The sequence below is a fragment of the Rhinolophus sinicus genome, linkage group LG07 (genome assembly GCF_036562045.2).
Source record: "Rhinolophus sinicus isolate RSC01 linkage group LG07, ASM3656204v1, whole genome shotgun sequence".
Classification (NCBI taxonomy): Eukaryota; Metazoa; Chordata; class Mammalia; order Chiroptera; family Rhinolophidae; genus Rhinolophus; species Rhinolophus sinicus.
The window spans coordinates 83,755,694-83,772,301 of NC_133757.1; the positions used below are offsets into that span (position 1 = coordinate 83,755,694).

The 16,608-nt window shown below is 53.8% G+C and overlaps 1 protein-coding gene across 4 annotated transcripts in view; it reads right to left on the bottom strand.

Moving 5' to 3' along the window:
* Nucleotides 1-16,608, bottom strand: part of SMARCA4 (SWI/SNF related BAF chromatin remodeling complex subunit ATPase 4) — an 85,331-nt gene that overhangs the window by 18,464 nt on the left and 50,259 nt on the right. For 2 of the 4 annotated variants that reach the window (XM_074338171.1, XM_074338172.1), the window contains 11 exons: nt 15,789-16,031; nt 14,097-14,210; nt 13,316-13,423; nt 12,154-12,240; nt 11,250-11,296; nt 10,006-10,172; nt 7,445-7,608; nt 5,147-5,374; nt 4,791-4,889; nt 4,480-4,557; nt 3,520-3,738 (listed from right to left, as the gene is read on the bottom strand). In XM_074338171.1, the coding sequence (XP_074194272.1) occupies nt 3,520-3,738; nt 4,480-4,557; nt 4,791-4,889; nt 5,147-5,374; nt 7,445-7,608; nt 10,006-10,172; nt 11,250-11,296; nt 12,154-12,240; nt 13,316-13,423; nt 14,097-14,210; nt 15,789-16,031 (1,554 nt within the window). The remainder of the gene's footprint in view (nt 1-3,519; nt 3,739-4,479; nt 4,558-4,790; nt 4,890-5,146; nt 5,375-7,444; nt 7,609-10,005; nt 10,173-11,249; nt 11,297-12,153; nt 12,241-13,315; nt 13,424-14,096; nt 14,211-15,788; nt 16,032-16,608) is intronic. The other 2 variants (XM_074338174.1, XM_074338173.1) reach the window with 1 other exon arrangement.

Below are 16,608 nucleotides of genomic sequence, written 5' to 3' on the forward strand. Positions count from 1 at the left end.
TATCCATTCTCAATAAGTAATTTGCACTTGTACCTCTGAAAACAAAGTGAAGGGAAGTCAGGTTCCCAGGAAAGCTTGGAATCAGAAAAGGAAGTGGGGCCTGGACCCAAAGAGATGTGCTGGTCACTCATCTCACATTTATTGGCCATGACCATGAGCTGGGTTTGGGGCCCGGTGTTGAGGACACAGCACTCAATGGAACCAGGTGGGCACGAGCCAGACAGACTTCCTGCAAACATGGTGGCAAGCGTGCTGAGTGCTAGTAGAAGGGTGAGTGCTCTGACTGTGGAGCAGACATGTCTTGTTTGGGGGTCGGGGAAAAGAGGTGGCACTTAAATTGAGATTTGAAGGGTGGAGGGAGGGCACCTGGCAGGCAGGAGGGACTGAAGCAAGGTTGGCATGGGGGAAGGCAGGCATGGGGGGTGAAGGGGTAGTGGGTTAAATGGTGTCCCCTAAAATTCGTATCTGCCTGGAACCTCAGAATGTGATCTTACTTAGAAATAGGTTCTTTACAGATGTAATTACTAAAGAATCATGATAAGTTCATCCTATGTTAGAGTGGGCTCCAAAACCAATGAGAGAGACAGAAAAGGCTAGTCAGACAGACACAGGGGAGAGGCCATGTGAAGACGGGGGCAGAGAATGGAGTGATGTGCCACAAGCCAAGCAATGTCGGGGCCACCACAGGCTGAAAGAGGCAAGGACCATCCCCTAGAGCCTGCGGAGGGATCAGGGCCCTGCTGACTCCTAGCCCCCGAGAACTGTGGGAGAATAAATGACAGTTGTTTTAAACCACCAGGTTTGTGGTAATTGCAATGGCAGCCCGAGGGATATCTATGATAACACCATGGTCTCTGGCTGCATGGCCAGCGAGACTAGGACCAGGACATTCGGAAGGGTTTGGGTGCATATGGCATCAGAGTGGCCACCAAAACAGTGGTGCCAACTACACACTCACCACTGAGAGAGGAGAGTACCTGTTTCAGGCAAATGTATTTTTTATTAATGTAAATTTTATTGCGTATGACACATAAAAAGGCATGTGCTTGCTCAATGGGGAAAGAATAGTCTTTTCAACAAACGGTACCAGGACCAGTGACTATCCACATGGTAAAGAATGAAAGTGGACCCTGACTTAATGCCTATACAAAAATGAACTTAAATAGGATCATGGACGTAAATGTAAAAGCTGAAACTCTAAAACTCTTGAAAGAAAACATAAGGGTAAATCTTTGTGACCTTTCATTTGGTGATGGATTCTCAGACATGACACCCAAGGACAAGCAAAAAGAAAAATAGAGAAACAGGACTTTATCAAAATGAAAAACTTTTGTGCTCCAAAGGACACCATGAAGAAAGTGAAAGACAACCCACGGAATAGGAGAAAACATTTCAAATCACACATCTGATAAGAATCTTGTAAAGACGATGTACACGTGGCGAACAAGCACATGGAAAGATGCTCAATGCCATTAGCCATCGGAGAAACGCAACTCAAACCACAGTGAGATACCACTTTGTACCCACTACAATGGATGGAATCAAAAAGACAGCTAATGGGCCGGCCCAGTGGCTCAGGCGGTTGGAGCTCCATGCTCCTAACTCCAAAGGCTGCCGGTTCGATTCCCACATGGGCCAGTGGGCTCTCAACCACAAGGTTGCCGGTTCGATAAAAAAAAACACCACCACCACAACAACAAAAAGACAGCTAATAAGAATTAATGAGGATATGGAAAACCTCCCCTATATTCTGCTGGTAGAAACGTAAAAGTGCGGCCGTTTTGGAAAACAGTTTGGCAGTTCCTCAAAAGGTTAAACACAGAACTACCATTTGATCCAGCAATTCCACTTCTAGGTATATACCCGAGACAAATCAAAACATATGTCCTCACAAAACTTGTACAGTAACGTTCACAGCAGCATTATTCAAAGTGGAAACAACCCAAAACTGGAAAAAACCCAAGTGTTCATCAACTGATGAGTGGGTAAACAAAATGTGGTATATCCACACAACGGAAGATTATTCAGCCTTGAAAAGGAATGAGATGTACTACAACGTGGATAAACCATGAAAATATTCTGCCCAGTGAAAGAAGCTAGACACCAAAGGATCACATATTCCACAATCCCATTTACATGAAATGTCCAGGATAGGGTGGTTGCCAAGGGCCAGGGGGAACAAAAAAATAGGAAGATAGCTAAAGAGGAAAGGGCTTCTTTGTGGGGTGATGAGAATGTTCTAACATTGACTCGTGACGACAGTTGCATGACTGAATATAGTAAAAACCACTGACATCTTAAATGGCTGATTTCTGTGGGATATAAATTACACCTCAAAAACATAAAAAGAAAGAAATGTGCACAAAATATTAACAACATATGGGCAAAAGGCAGCCACTGTCAAAAATGCGGGGCCGGTGACGCGCCATAGGAGCTGTTACGGGTCTATAATTGGGCCCAAGTTCCCTCGTCAGGGGTTTTCTTCTTGGCTCTGGAGCCCTGGGCTGGAAAGTAGGACACCCCACCTGCCCCACCCCAAGGTTCTCCTGGTTCCCCGGCATGTTTCAATGGCCACTCCCACAAACACCTTAGTGGGCGAGGTCACAAGTCTGGGGTCATCTGAACTCCCAGGAGGGGACTGGGGCTGCAGTTAAGCCAGGGGAACTTCAGGGTGTATGCCCAAGGGCCACATGTCTCATTCTGGGGTGTGGCACTCAGCAGAGTGCAGCTGAAAGCTGCCATCTGCCTTCTGGGAAGCGTTGCTTCAGAGACATTTTGATGAAACAACTGTCACTGGATTCTTAATTGTCACCTCTGCACTCTGAGCCCCGAACATGGAGAGGGGTCTGATTTATCACCATAACCCCAGTGGTGACCTCATTGCTGGGGAATATGCAGATGCAGTGGGCCCCTGGCTGGGGTGGGGAGGAGTAGGGTTGAGGGGCTGAGTCAGGAGGGCCCCCAGGCACCCACGGCCCTGACTTGGAATTCTGCAGCTGCGGCTACAAGGGCCGGTGCCACTTGTTGAAAATGAGTGCTCATGTCACCTCTATCAGCAGCTTCGGCTGCCAGTCGCATGAGGGGCTTGCGCCCCTCTGCCCCTTCCTCACAGTCGGCCAGGAGTCCAGCCCCCAGGTGTGATGTGCTACGGGGGGTGACGTGCCCAAAGTGGGCTGCCTGACCCCATCAGTCCTCCTGAGCACCTCAGAGGGCAACTGGACTCTCACGAGTCTCTCGCTGGGTTTCGCACGGACAGGCCCTCAGGAGGCCAGCACCGGGCTGAGATCGGCAATGTTTTGTATTAACCTCGTGAAGAGGGGAAGCCTCACACCTGAAAAGGCCAGTTATACCCAGCAGTGAGTTTTGAGCTGCTTGGGGACGGCATGGGTGCTCCTTCCCGCATCAGGTTAGGAGGAACGGAGCGAACCTGATCCTGTGTTAGAAGTGACGAATGAAAAGCAAGAATGGCCGAGCCTCTGCCCCCAGCCCTACCCCTTGCCGGCCCTCTCTGGCATGTACCTTGAGCCACTGCTTCTCCGTCAGTGAGTCACTATAGTCCACCTCTTTGCGGTGGCGGGAGCCGCGGCCGAACATCTTCTCCTCCTCCTCCTCGCAGGTCAGCCGCTCCACCTCAGCATCGTCCTTGATGATCCAAGAGGGGAGCTCGTCCTCCTCCATCAGGCGCGGCTTCCGCTTCGGGTTTCGGGCCTCCTCACGTCTGCGGTCCAGGTCCATGCGCTGGGGAGCAAGGGAAGGGGTGGGGACAGGGAGAGAGGCGTCAGCGCGCGAGGGCCAGTGGGATGTGGAGGGGGCATGCTGACAAGGGGCTGCTTCTCTGCCTCAGGGACCAATGCTGCAACGGTAGTTAAAACAGCAGCTCTGGGTGTTGTGGTGGCCAAGACAGCCTGACTGCTATGTCAGGCCCTGGCTAGGGGCTCTGCTTGGGGGGCAGAGAAAACTGGGAAGGATGGGAAAGTCACAGAAAGGGGGCTGAAATGGGGTGACAGCTCCAGGTATAGCTTTGCTAAGAGGCACAAAGCCTGCCGGGACCAGGAGCCCCATCCGATTCTATGCTTTCCACCCAGGGGCATAAGGCATCTATGACCAAGGCCCATGCCAGCTCCTTGGCCTTGGACAGTTAATACCCTCTGAAAGGGAGCATGAAGGACAACAGACTAAGGAGAACAGGCATTTGGGGATGAGGGTCACAAACAGGAGGGCTGGGGGTGTGTGTGTGTCTCACGACCCCCTTGACACGCTTAGGACACAGAAGGTAGGTCAGTTAGGAGGCACTGTGAGGCCACCCCTGGCTCCATCACTTGCCAGAGATACCACTGTCACTGAGACCTCTTGCTGTTTGAGGTCATCAGGATGGGGCATGTGAACCCGAGAGCCCTGCTTCATGTAGGTGGGAGACGGAGCACCATAAATGTGTGCAAGGCAGAAAAGGGCAACTCTGCCCCTGGCGACAGTGCTTACCATGAACAGGTCAAACTCCTCCTCGTGCCGGGCAATCATCTGGTTTACGGTCTCATCGTCCGGCACTTCATCTTCTTCCTACAAGATTTCACATGTTTAGTTCAAGGGCGGAGAGGCCGGGGTGGGCGGCGGCGTCCATGGGAAATGAGCTGGTGGTCCCAGTCCGGCTGCGGTGGATGGGGAGCCACACGGCAGCGAGAGATGCACACGCACACGCACACGCACGCTCCGTGGGATCAGGGCCCTTGCTGGCCGTCTCAGCCGAGAAGCCGAGGATTGAATGGGCATGGAGACTGAACTACCCCTCTCACCTTTAGAGGTGGCTCCTCCAAGTCGGGGTTGACGCCCGCTGGCGGAGGGGCAGTGTGGGCGAAGCTGGCACTGCCGCTGCCCGTGCTGCAGTGTCTGCTCTGTGGATAAATAGAGGACTTCAGTCTCCAGGGCTGTCAATCCGGCGTCTTTTACCAGCAGTTTAGAAAAAAAAAACCACTTCAAAGAAAAAGCAAGTACTCATCCTCTTTCCTTTCAGCCCACACTCCCTTTACTCCAAAGGGATGCAAAAAAAAAAAAAAAAAAGTGCAAAAAAGGTAAAAAAACAAAAATGAAAGCTGCTCATGCGTCCACCACTCACGCTGGGGGAGGGGGTCGGGGCCGGCACTGCCCTCACCTCGTCCTGCTCCTCGTGCTCCAGGATGGCCTGCAGGAAGGCGCGCCTCTCGTGGCTGGAGGACTTTTGGTCGAACATCCCGGCCTGGATCACCTTCTGGTCAACATTGAGCTTGTACTTGGCCGCAGCCAGAATCTTCTCCTCTACGCTGTTGACCGTGCAGAGGCGGAGCACGCGCACCTCGTTCTGCTGCCCGATTCGGTGGGCACGGTCCTGTGCTTGCAGGTCCTGGGGAAGAGAGCGCGGTCAGTCCCAAGCCAGCTCTTTCCAGTTTTAAGGGGACCTTGTGAAGCCATCGGGAGTGGTGTGGACCTTGATTCTCCAAGCCTGCCTCCTGCCTGGACATCCTGCTTGCCCCAACCAGCAGCTGCACGGCCGGCAGCTCAGGTACAGGACATAGAGCCTGTGCCAGGGCGATTTCACCCCAAGTTCCTGCAGAAGTGTCACTTTATACCCAAGTGGGATTTAAGAGATTCTTGAGAAGAAAGCAGTTTTGGAGGAAAAGCCTGTGGGGGGTTATATTCCCAAGCAGCTCCTGTCAGAGCAGCAAGGGGCCCCTCGCCTGCCCTAAGAGGGCCCTGTGCTCAGCGTGGCCGTAACACGGTGAGGGCACCATTCACAGGACAGGGCCAATGCTGAGCAGCATGCTAGCGATGCCCACTTTGGCCATGGACCCTGCTACTTCCTTGTGTGCAACCCGGGCCTGAGTCTAACCCTCGAGCCTCAGGACCACTCTGCCGGCACAATCCCATCTCCTGGTTACTGCAGCCTGAGAGGAGAGAATGGGCATCTAGTGCTCAGCCCAGTGCCTGGTGTGAAGCAAGATGCAGTGAAAGTGGTAGCTATGGCTGCCAATGCTGTTTGTATCATCACCCCCAACACACTACCAGACGGGCTCCCACGAAATCCTGTGCCAGGGGCCTGGCCTGTGTGGAGCTGAACTCGAGATTCGCACACAACGGGGGTGGCAGAGGCCACAACTGGTGGGAAACAGGAGTGTGCTGTATCTACTGTTTGGCTTTCTGGCAGGGCCAGCACTCAGTGACACACTTCCTAGCCCTGCAGTGAGCTTAGTGGCCTCTGGTGCCTCCCAGTGTGACAGAGGGAGGACATGGCTTCACAGGAACCACTGTCTGCTGTCTGCTAATGGGGGAAGCACATCTCAATCAACTCCCAGGAAACTGGCCAGTCACTGAGATCTGGGCCCGAACTATTCCCCAGGCTGACAGTAGAGACACTACAACCACCCAGAATGTTCGCCCATCAGATGAGCTACAGTTTACACACTGATAATTGGCTCCACCAGGCTATGGTAGGGGCACGTTCATACGTCGTCAGTGGGAGAGAAACCTGGAGAGCCTTTCAGAGGCCACCTAGGCAGAAGTGACATCATCATGAAGGGGACACACTCATGGACCAGGCAATCCCATCTCTCAGGGTCGCCTGGCCGGTGCTCCAAGACGGGAACAACAGGGCTTCCTGAGAGGGGCTAGAGGTCGTGCTGAGAAAAAGAAACCCAGATGCCTACCTAAAAGTCTCAGGATTAAAAGTCTCAGGGCCGCCATAAGCTGGGACAGCCAGCAGCTGATTAATGGCTGACTAGAGACCCAGTATGCTCACACGGAGGTAAAAGACACCAGCTGCTCATGGGAAGGGACATGTGCTGGAACATGCTGTAATTTTGTGGAAAACAGAACATACAGACAGATGACGGCATACGCTCAGAGAAGAGTGGGATAGGTCGGGAAGGGGGAGAATGGACTCTTAACTCTGAGTCACTGATATTTACATTTAAAAAACACATTACTTTTATAATAGAACATAGAAAAAGTTAAATACCTTAAAACTGTTGTACCTATAAAATACCACATCCCGGTATCTACTGGCATGAGCCCCGTGGAGGACGCACGGGTAAGAAACAGAGCAGCAGTATAGTGCACACAACGTGCGCCCAACGCTGTTTACAAAGCAGTGTGAGTGAGAGCACCCACGCGAAACACGGACGGGAGGACCTGTCTCACTGCAACAGCGTGAGTACTGCCGGCTGACAGGACTACGGCCTTGCCCCCTTTCTTTACAAATTTATGAAATACTAGGATTTTTACAAACACATAACAAAGGAATATATTTTTGTCACCATCAGAACAAAAAGCCACTTTTGGTTTGAGAAACGGAAAGGAATACTCTGGGCTTCTCTCCAAGGCCTAGAGAGGACCGAGGAGGCTGGCGGCGCATGACGACGGGCAGCGTCTCCCTGAGGCCTCGAGACCCTCCCCACAGCGTGCTGGCAGCTTTTACCTGGTGGGGGTTCCAGTCACTGTCAAAAATGATCACAGTGTCGGCTGACTGGAGGTTCAGGCCGAGACCCCCGGCCCGGGTGCTGAGCAGGAAGATGAAGTACTCGGAGCCGGGCTCGTTGAAGGTTTTCAGCAGCATGCCTCGGTCCTCCGCTTTCGTGGTTCCTGCCGGGCGCAGGGAACACCGGTTAGTGCGGCGACGGGGAAGGTGGACGGTGGTGAGGAGACACAGAGGAAGCCAGACTTTGCAGAGCGGAGACAGCATGCATGTGCCCCACAGGGGGCCACCTAAGCCACAGCCACTCTCCTCAGCTCGTGGCGGAGCTGCGATGACACCGAGCGACTCAGATTTACGCTGACACTACTGAACGCCACACTCCTGCCTCAGCAGGTGAGAAGGAGCCCCAGGGCTGTCTGCACCTCTGCGTAAAGCAGGACCATAAAGCGGGACCGCGACAAGAAGTAGACGAGTCAAGGGCTGGAGCTAGCAACACTCGGGCCCCAAGTGTTGTCATCCGTGTCACTCGTGTCATCCGTGCTGTTAGCTCTACCCCTGCCCAGCTCTTCCCCCAGGTGATGGGATACACCCTCGCTGAGGTCGGTGACACTGCTCACTCCCAAGACGTGAACCAAGCAACCAGCCAGAGGTCTAGCACTGCCCTCAAGCCTACTGCGATGGGCTTTCTTGGTCCACAAAGACAGGCAAGCACACAGACGCTTTATATCAGGGGCTCCTTTTCCTTTGGGCAGGACAGGCTTCCCCTCTTCATCAAGTCACAGGGACTCTCAGAAGATGGCCCAGGAGGAGAGCCTCAGCATCATGAGCATCTAAGCTCCTCGGGCTGCTGTCAGTTCATAGCAGAGCTGCTTTTGGCAAATTCAGGAGTCATTTTTGGTAAAACAAAAATTAAACACTTCCTGCCACTCACCTATAGGACATGCCTGGGCTGCAGACGTGTCCACAGCTGCCCCAGCTCTGAGCAGGGGTGGAGGCTGAGCAGGGTACGGGCAGGCCCAAGTGGAGGGGCTGCCTCCCCAGACGCCCAGCCTGCTCCCTCACTCTAACCACTCTGATAGTGGAAGGTTCCATTTCACGTGTCACTAACCCCCACCCTTCCTCCGTTCTTCACCAGAGTTTCTACCTCTGTAGTAATGACCACGAGCAGTACTAGGGATGAACCATGCCAAAAAGTATTCATCCTTTTGCAAAGAATGCTTCTCGTGGAGAAAAAGATGGGGAAAAAAGGGATATACAGGTACTGGAATGGATGGGAAGGAACTCACTCTGCATACGGCCTCTCTGGGGAGCTGGGACAGTGATAGACAAGAATGGGTCCTCCCAAAGGCTTGGCCCCTGAAGGATGGAGGTGCAGCTGGAGAGGCCGAAGAACAGAGGGAGGGATGAGGTGAGGCACACGATCAGATGTGTGTTAGTAAAAGCTGCCCGGGACGGAGTTCCAAGAACAAGACGAGGAAGGCACGTTGGGCACACAGAGCAGGTTCTGGGTGGGGACGAGGAGGGCACACACTGACAGATGGTCAGTCCAGCAACCACAAGTTCGTGGTCTGTGAAACCACAGTTCCCCAAGTTGCACAAAACAGGGGCACAGATGACTGGGGTGTTCAGCCATGGAGACGCACCCGGCAATGAGCTTAGATAACGGCTTTGAGAAGTGTAGGGAGAGAAGAAACCTGCTTAACCATTTTCGCCCCAGCAACTCCCAAGTTCACTCCCACCATCTGACAGAGGGTGGAGACTCTCTGTATGGCCTCCCTGCCCAGCTGACATGTCACACCACGTCCTGCGTGCTGTCAGCATCTCACTCAGCCCCCTATCCCCCAAGCTCCCATGTGCTGGGACAAAGGCAGGGATGCAGAACTTCCCATGAGTACGGGGTCACAGCAGAAGTGCTGTGTCCCAGGGGGACGTGCTCCCCTCCCTCCCTTTCCTATTGCTCTTGGTGCTCACGGTTCCGACGGGACAAGCCTGATTCCAGCTCCAGGCCTGACCAGTGACAGCTCTACGGCCACCTGGGCAGTGGAGAGAGATGGGCATGTGGCTCGCAGCAGCCTAATGAGAGCCAGCCCCCGAACCTCTGGGGAAACGGGCTGCCTCTCTGTTGGGTACACTGAGCAGGCAGAAGGGAAGCCTGGAGACAATGAAGCCTCGAGCTCCAGAAAATCTGCTCCGTCATCTGGACACCCGGATCCAGCAAGCACTGGGGTTCAGTTATGTGTGTACGCTTTTCTCCTTATGCACACAGGAAATGGGTTTGTCACTTCCAATCAAAACAGGACTACTGTGGACCCCTCACCCACTGGACCCAATGCTGCAGTACAAAGACCCAGCCAGTCTCCCAGGCCCTGGGCGCTGATCCAGCCACAGGACTTCCCAGTCCCGTAAGCCTGTGTCACTGAGCACGCTGTGACGCTCACTCTGACCAAAACACCCCGCGTCTCAGGGCCTCACCCTGCCTTGCGAGGGCGGGAACGCTGGCCAGAAGTTCCAGCAGCAGTGGATAATGAGGCCCCTTAACAAATGTCTCTCTCAGTCACACTCACCATCCAGCCTGAGGTATTTAAAGCCACGATATGCAAAATAATCTTCCATGATAGTCATGAGGGAGGTCATCTGACAGAAGAGCAGCACTTTATGGTTGGTGGCGCGGAGTTTGGGCAGGATTCTATCGAGAAGCTCGAATTTCCCTGAGGCTCGGTACAGGTCCAGCCTGGTGAGCGGAGAGAGGAGGGAAGAACAGTGTTAACGGCACCTTGTCGGTGGGCAGAGGAGGCCGCTCCCACCTCCAGCCTGACCTGGGCCAGCATACGGGGGCTGGTCACCATGGTCAAGGGCACAGAAATGCTTCCTAGGCAGACCGCCCCCACCCAATGAAGTTTCAGCAAAGCCATTTCTACCGAGCTAAAATCATCTCAGTCCATCCTTGGTCAAGGGTGACCCTGTAATCATCATCCAACTGGGATACTTGCAAGAGTGAGAAGAGACGCTGTTAGTGACTATTTTGGGACAATGTCACCATTTCGTTCAAGAAGCAGGAGCAAAGGCCTACGCTGTGGAGCCCACCCCACGCCATAGCAGGCTGAGGGGCCATTGCAGCTTCTCTAAGTCACTCCCGTCAAGAACCCCTGGTTTACACATGTGGACACTGAGGCTGATGGGACAGTGCTGATGGGGCCATGGCTGCTGATGTGGCCCAGTAGGGACTCAAACCCACGTCTGTGGGATCCTACTATACAATTTGGTATCAACAAAATACACACCAAAAATAACTTTTTGCTCTTTGATGTGGTGCCTCTGTTCTTGGAAGTGGTTTAGTACCCCCCAGAAATGACTGAGGCTTTAGCTATAGGAATGTTTTAGCAAGGCTGCTGGCAATGGTGAAATCTAGAGGCAGTTTCCATGTCCAACACCAGGGGCTGTACTTTATAATTATAAACAATACTGGAGAAAACACACCCACAGCAAGGTGGGGAGAGAATCTCTCTGTTGGTAGATAGTGTATAGGCTCAGAGTGGTTAAGAAAGCTGTCAAAGTTCACAGAGCCTGGAGGTGGCAGAGTAGGGCCTGGAAGCCAAGTCTCCCTTAGGAATTCTGCCTCTTGGGATTAATGGTGGGCAACTCTCAAAGTGTGGAGGACTTCATTTTATTTGAGTTTGTCTATATTTTCTAAAATTTTCTGCCATGAATAAGAGCTTTGAAATCTGACCTATATAACAATGGCAATAAAGCCAACAAAACAAGTGAGAAACACCGCCTGCCCGTCCCATCCAGCTGGGAAGCTTCTCACCCTTGGACAATGCCGCCGGTAAACCCCAGGTGCTCAGAAAAGGACTCCTGCAATGGAATGAGAGAGAATTCAGTGGGCGGCAGAAACAGGCCACCCGGCGCCGTGCCTCTGAGCCCTCACACCAGTCCTCAGCGACCACCCACAGTGGCTCCAAGGCCACACACCGACACCGAATGCTGCTTTTCTATCCCACCCTTGTCCCTTCCCTCATGATCCTCCGATGAAAAACTGGAAGTGACAATGTAACACTCTTAACCACCCAAATCAGCATGCAAAGACAGTGTGCCCCTGAGGTCATCCAGGGAGTGCTAAAAATGGAATCCCAGGGGCACCAGGGGATTGCAACAACCCTAAACATTACGCCGAAAAATATGGACATATACGTGCTTTCCAGAAGCAGGAATCCCGATTCTCAAGGGCACTGTGGCCCAAAAGGTTCTGACCTAGAAACTTCACGAAGAGGAAAGCTGCTCTCAATGCATCGCCCCAGGACGGCCCCATGTGTCAATTAGCAGGAAAAGCTAGTATGCTGATGAGCAGAGGCAGTGTGACCTCACAAGGTGGGAAATGACCCCAAAGAAGAGTTTCTGGGTACTTCCACCTGAGGGTGAGCTTTCAGGGGGTTTCATTTTCATCACACATTTCCCTACACTGTTTAGATTCTTTCCCATAAGCACTTGCAAACAGAAAATCAATAGACAAACATACAGGCATCACCTATTCAAAATATTAAAAATTATTTTTCTTCCAAGTTGTCAGAGAAAAGCAACACAGCTCTGCCTAGGGGCTCAGCACCAACAGATGTCTCTGAGAGGAGGGCCTTGTGGGGTGCTGCTGGGCCTGCTGTCCCCCGTGATGGATGGGTCCTCAGGGCAGGGCGGGGGCTGGGCAGAGCGGGCCTCACCTCGATGTGCTGGAACATGTACGGGTGGTTGCAGATCTTCCTCAGCTGCATGATGGTGTTCATTAGGGTCTTGGTGCCGCCTTTGCCCTGGAGAGGCAGAAGAGAGGATTCTAAATCGGGTCCTGTCCTTGGGTGGGTGGGTGGGGGGAGGACTATGGAGGGAGAAGTTTCGGGGGAAGGCGTGGCTCACAGCAGGGAAATCACGAGTGAGGAGCTGGCTCTTGCAGGGGCTCAGAGGCCTGAAACCAACTCTGGAGGGAACACAGCCTCCCTGGTGCACTGGAGGGGTGGGAGGAGGGGAGGAAGGGAAATAAGACCGACAGAGCTAAGGCCAAGTCACAAAAACTCTAAGAGGCCAGCTTTGTCCTGGGCACTATGGGGAGTCCCTGGAGGGCTGCAGCCAGATAGGCCATGATGACTCAGGAAGCTCTCTGGCTGCAGGGTGAAGGGAGGATGTGGGGGTGGCTGGGTGCCGTGGGCCAGAAGTAAACCAACAAACACACTGCTGCCATAGCTAAGGTAAAAAAGGGCCCAAACAAAACATCTAGAGGACGAAATGGGGAGGCAGGGTCAAGCTTGAGGTACTGGGCACAGAATCAAAGGACCTGGGAGGATAATTTCAGTCCTCGTAAGGGGAGCTAGGGGTGGGGTGGGGTGGGGACCCCAGAGCGATCCCAGAAAGCAGAAGCCTGCCCAGCTCCCCTCCTCTCCACTGTAATCCCTCCCCAACCCCAAGTCACTTGGTGACAAGTGGTCATGGCTGTTGAGGCAGATTTTTCCCAGATGGGAAGGTGGGGCTCACTAGAACCCTCTAACTCTGCTGGAGTTAGTACTGGGCCCCAGGCTGCCAATGGTCATACCTGTAGGAGCCAACATTTCATAAACTAAGGGGACACCAGACAACAGCTTACTTAAGAGGGTCTTGGGGAAGTAAGTGTGCCCCAGAAACAGGCCATGATCCTCTGCTCCCGCAGTCCTACTGACGGGGTGTGTTCACACCAGCTATGACTTCATCAGTGGCTCTGCCATGCCCTCAGAAGCACGAGCAGATTGGGCCAGTAAGAATCAAGGAGGTAGAAGGCCCGCCTGCTGGCTACAGCGCGCTGAGGCTCCCCACACCTGGCTGCGCCCAACCCGGTGGAGCAGTGGGGCCCAGGCCAACCTTCTTGTCCTTCTCGGAGCCGTCGGTCAGTAGCACCCCCTTGGCCTGCATGTGCCGGTACAGCACACGCTGCAGGGCAGACATGTCGCACTTGATGACGTACTCCACCTGCAGGGGGCACATGGTTTCGAGATTCTCAGAAGCATCCTGGGCCCTGGGATGTGTGCTCTGATCGGAGGTAATAGTGAGGAGCCCCCACAGCTGGGGGCATCAGGGGACTCATGGACTAAGGTAGATGTACCAGGACAGAAATGTTGTGCGGGGGGCGGGGGTGTCCTGGGCATAAGGGGCAGCTTGGCCACCTTCAGAAGGCCTCTCCACCACTGGCCAGAAACAAAGGGCAAGGATGACTGAACGGGGTACTGTAGCCAGCAACCCCAAACCCTGCCAAGGGGAAGAAGGGGGATCCTGGGGCTGCTCTGGGACTGGTTCCCTAAGCAAGAACCCAGAGCCATCTCATGGTGGGGAGCTGCCCAACACAACAAGCCCATGGCTTCGGAGCTCCTGTGACACGGTTAGGCAGGACCTGCCCAAGCATCTGCCCCACTGACAACGTGGGATTCTGTGCTCTAATCTAACACCTCTGTCTTCTGCTTTAGATGCTTTAGTGACCCAGAGGGGGTGAGTGGCTGCCATCAGGATGGATCGACTCTAGAATAACGGGGCAAGGCCAGGGCCATGAGACCATAGGCCCAGGCGCACAGGAGAGGCACCTGACCTGGCCCACTGGGGAGCCCTCACGGTGCTACACTGCAGCTGCTTCTGCTTAAAACTCCGTTACCTTTTCGGGCAACTGAGCCTCAACCTCCTTCTTGAGCCGCCGGAGCAGGAAGGGCCGCAGTACTTTGTGGAGACGACGGATGATGAGGATGGTCTCCTCCTCGTTCAGGTCCACCTGGCACACCGAGAGAGATGTAAATGAAGTGTGACTTCTGAAGGTAGAGCAGGGCCGTGTGCAGGCGAGCTAAAGGTTATCTGGAGTCGGCCTACGCCCAGCCTCTCCTTTTTAGACTGCTTTCTTCTTTATGGGGCTTGGCAGGGCACTTCTGCCTTTGGAAAACAGCAAGGATCTGGTCCTTCCCTGGAAATCCTGGGATGTGGCACTAAAGGCCCCTGGGCAGCAAGCCGTGTTTCTTCCCCAAAGTAATTCAAACTCGTGCCCAGACACCCACCAACATGTCCAAACGAAAGCTAAGTGGCACCGTGGGGGCCATTCATAAAAGGTATATACTGGATGATTCTCACAGAGGCTCCACCACTTGGAGCCCCATAACCGCTCTCCTTTCAGCCAGAGTGAATGGAAGGCAAGAAATACTGCTCTCCCAGGGTACCTGCTACTCTGATCAAATTTTTAAAAAGTGAAAATAAGACGACACCTAAACGTTTCTTCTTTGGGTTCCCTGAAAAAAAATCTCGTTTGGCAAAGCTTTTGCTCAACTTGAAAATGGATAAAACTAGAACGTGTGCTCCCCAACTCTTGAGATGGGGGTCCTGGGACTCTTGGGAGAGATTTGTTTCTTCTTCAGAAGGGCTTCAGTCTCAACTGACGCCAAGGAGGGAGGACCCCAGGGACGAGGTTAACAGAAGCCACACCACACACATGGTGTGGTGGCCCCAGCTGTCCTGCATTTGCCTGAGGAAAACCTCCTAATCAGGAACTAGAGAGCAGTGACACTCCTCGTTACCATCTGCAGTTGTGCCCACTTCCTCAGTCACCAGGCTCTGGCGGCTCAACTGCCTTCAACAGAAAACGCAGCTGGCCCACAAACACAGCTCAAAGCCAATAGAACAGGAGGCTCATTCTGGAGCTGGCTTGGGGACTTCATCACATAATGAAGACCTGACCGCTGACAGGCCACATGCCACAATCTGGTTTGCAGACTGACAGTGCCTCCCATGGCCATACAGACAATGAGATACACTGGTCACAGAGCTATTTAAAACAGAACTTACAGAATCTGACCATGTTGCTTCTGTGACTGAAAACTCCTGAACTTCCCACCGCCCTGAGGGTGGAACCTGAACACACTGAAGGGACCGACAGGCCCCTCAGACACTCCAGCTGCCAGGCACACCCTGCTCTGGCCCCACGGCTGCCTCAAGGCCATACTCCTCATTATGCCCTCCCCGCACTGGAGCGCCGGGTTAGGGAAGCCCTGAGCGTCTCCCCACTGTGCCCGCCCTGTGCCTGGAGCGCAGGGTTAGGGAAGCCCTGAGCGTCTCCTCACAGTTCACCCTCCCGATCTCTGCCTCTCTCTGGGGCCCTCGTGGCTCTTGCAGCCTCAAGGCCAAGGCTGATTTGTTCCATGAACACATGGACTCGAGCTCCGGCACCCAGCACAGGCCTGGCCCATGGTGGTGGGCACTAAATATGCACCCACTGAGGCAAGCAGCTGGCCCAGGACCGTCAACACAGGCACAGGTCCTCTGAGCATGACCCACCATGTCCACGTGGCTAGCCACCCACACACACCTTTTCTCCGGTCATGGCAAAGGGTGCATTGAACCACTGCTCGAAGGTGCTGCAGCTCTTGAAGATGGTGGGCAGCAAGAAGTTGAGGAGTGCCCAGAGCTCAGGGAGCTTGTTCTGCAACGGCGTGCCCGTCAGCAGCAGGCGGCGGGGGGCCACGTAGTGCGTGTTGAGGACCTGTGTCAGCTTGCAGTGGTGGTTCTTCATGCGATGGCCTTCGTCCACGATCATGTACTTCCAACGGATCTGTAGGCCCAAGAGCAGGTGTTCAGCGGAAAGGCCGCAGGGCGAGACTCTCACAGCCACTAAGCAAGAGGCTCTAAGGGGAGGGGCCATCGAGGCGGAGAACGTGGGCATGACGTCCCTACGGGGGGACCAGCACATAGATGCACCACACAATGCACCTCCGTAAGTCAGCATGGAGTGAGGACAGACAGACAGGCTGCTGGATGGACAAAAGCATGTTGCAGAAAAGTACTTTGGTTTCCCCCCAAAATGACATATGCTAGTACGGAGCAAGAAAAATCCCCAACAACACACCCTTCGCTGATTAGAGGCCCCCAGAGGTCTAGAGGGGACATGGTGCGGTAATGAGTCCATTTTCTAATCAGTAGGCTGTGCCTCTAAAGGCAAAAGTGGCACAGACAGGCGCAGAGTGTGAGCTCTGGGGGGCTGGGGCTGCGCCCCACAACCTGTTGGTGCCTCCACACCTGAGGGTACGGGTTCCATGCTGATCCTATGGGTGCATGGGAGCCCCAGAACCACCCTGCGTGAGTCTCCCGGGGACACAGTGAGGCCTGAGTGAGGCAGTACACAGCAGCCA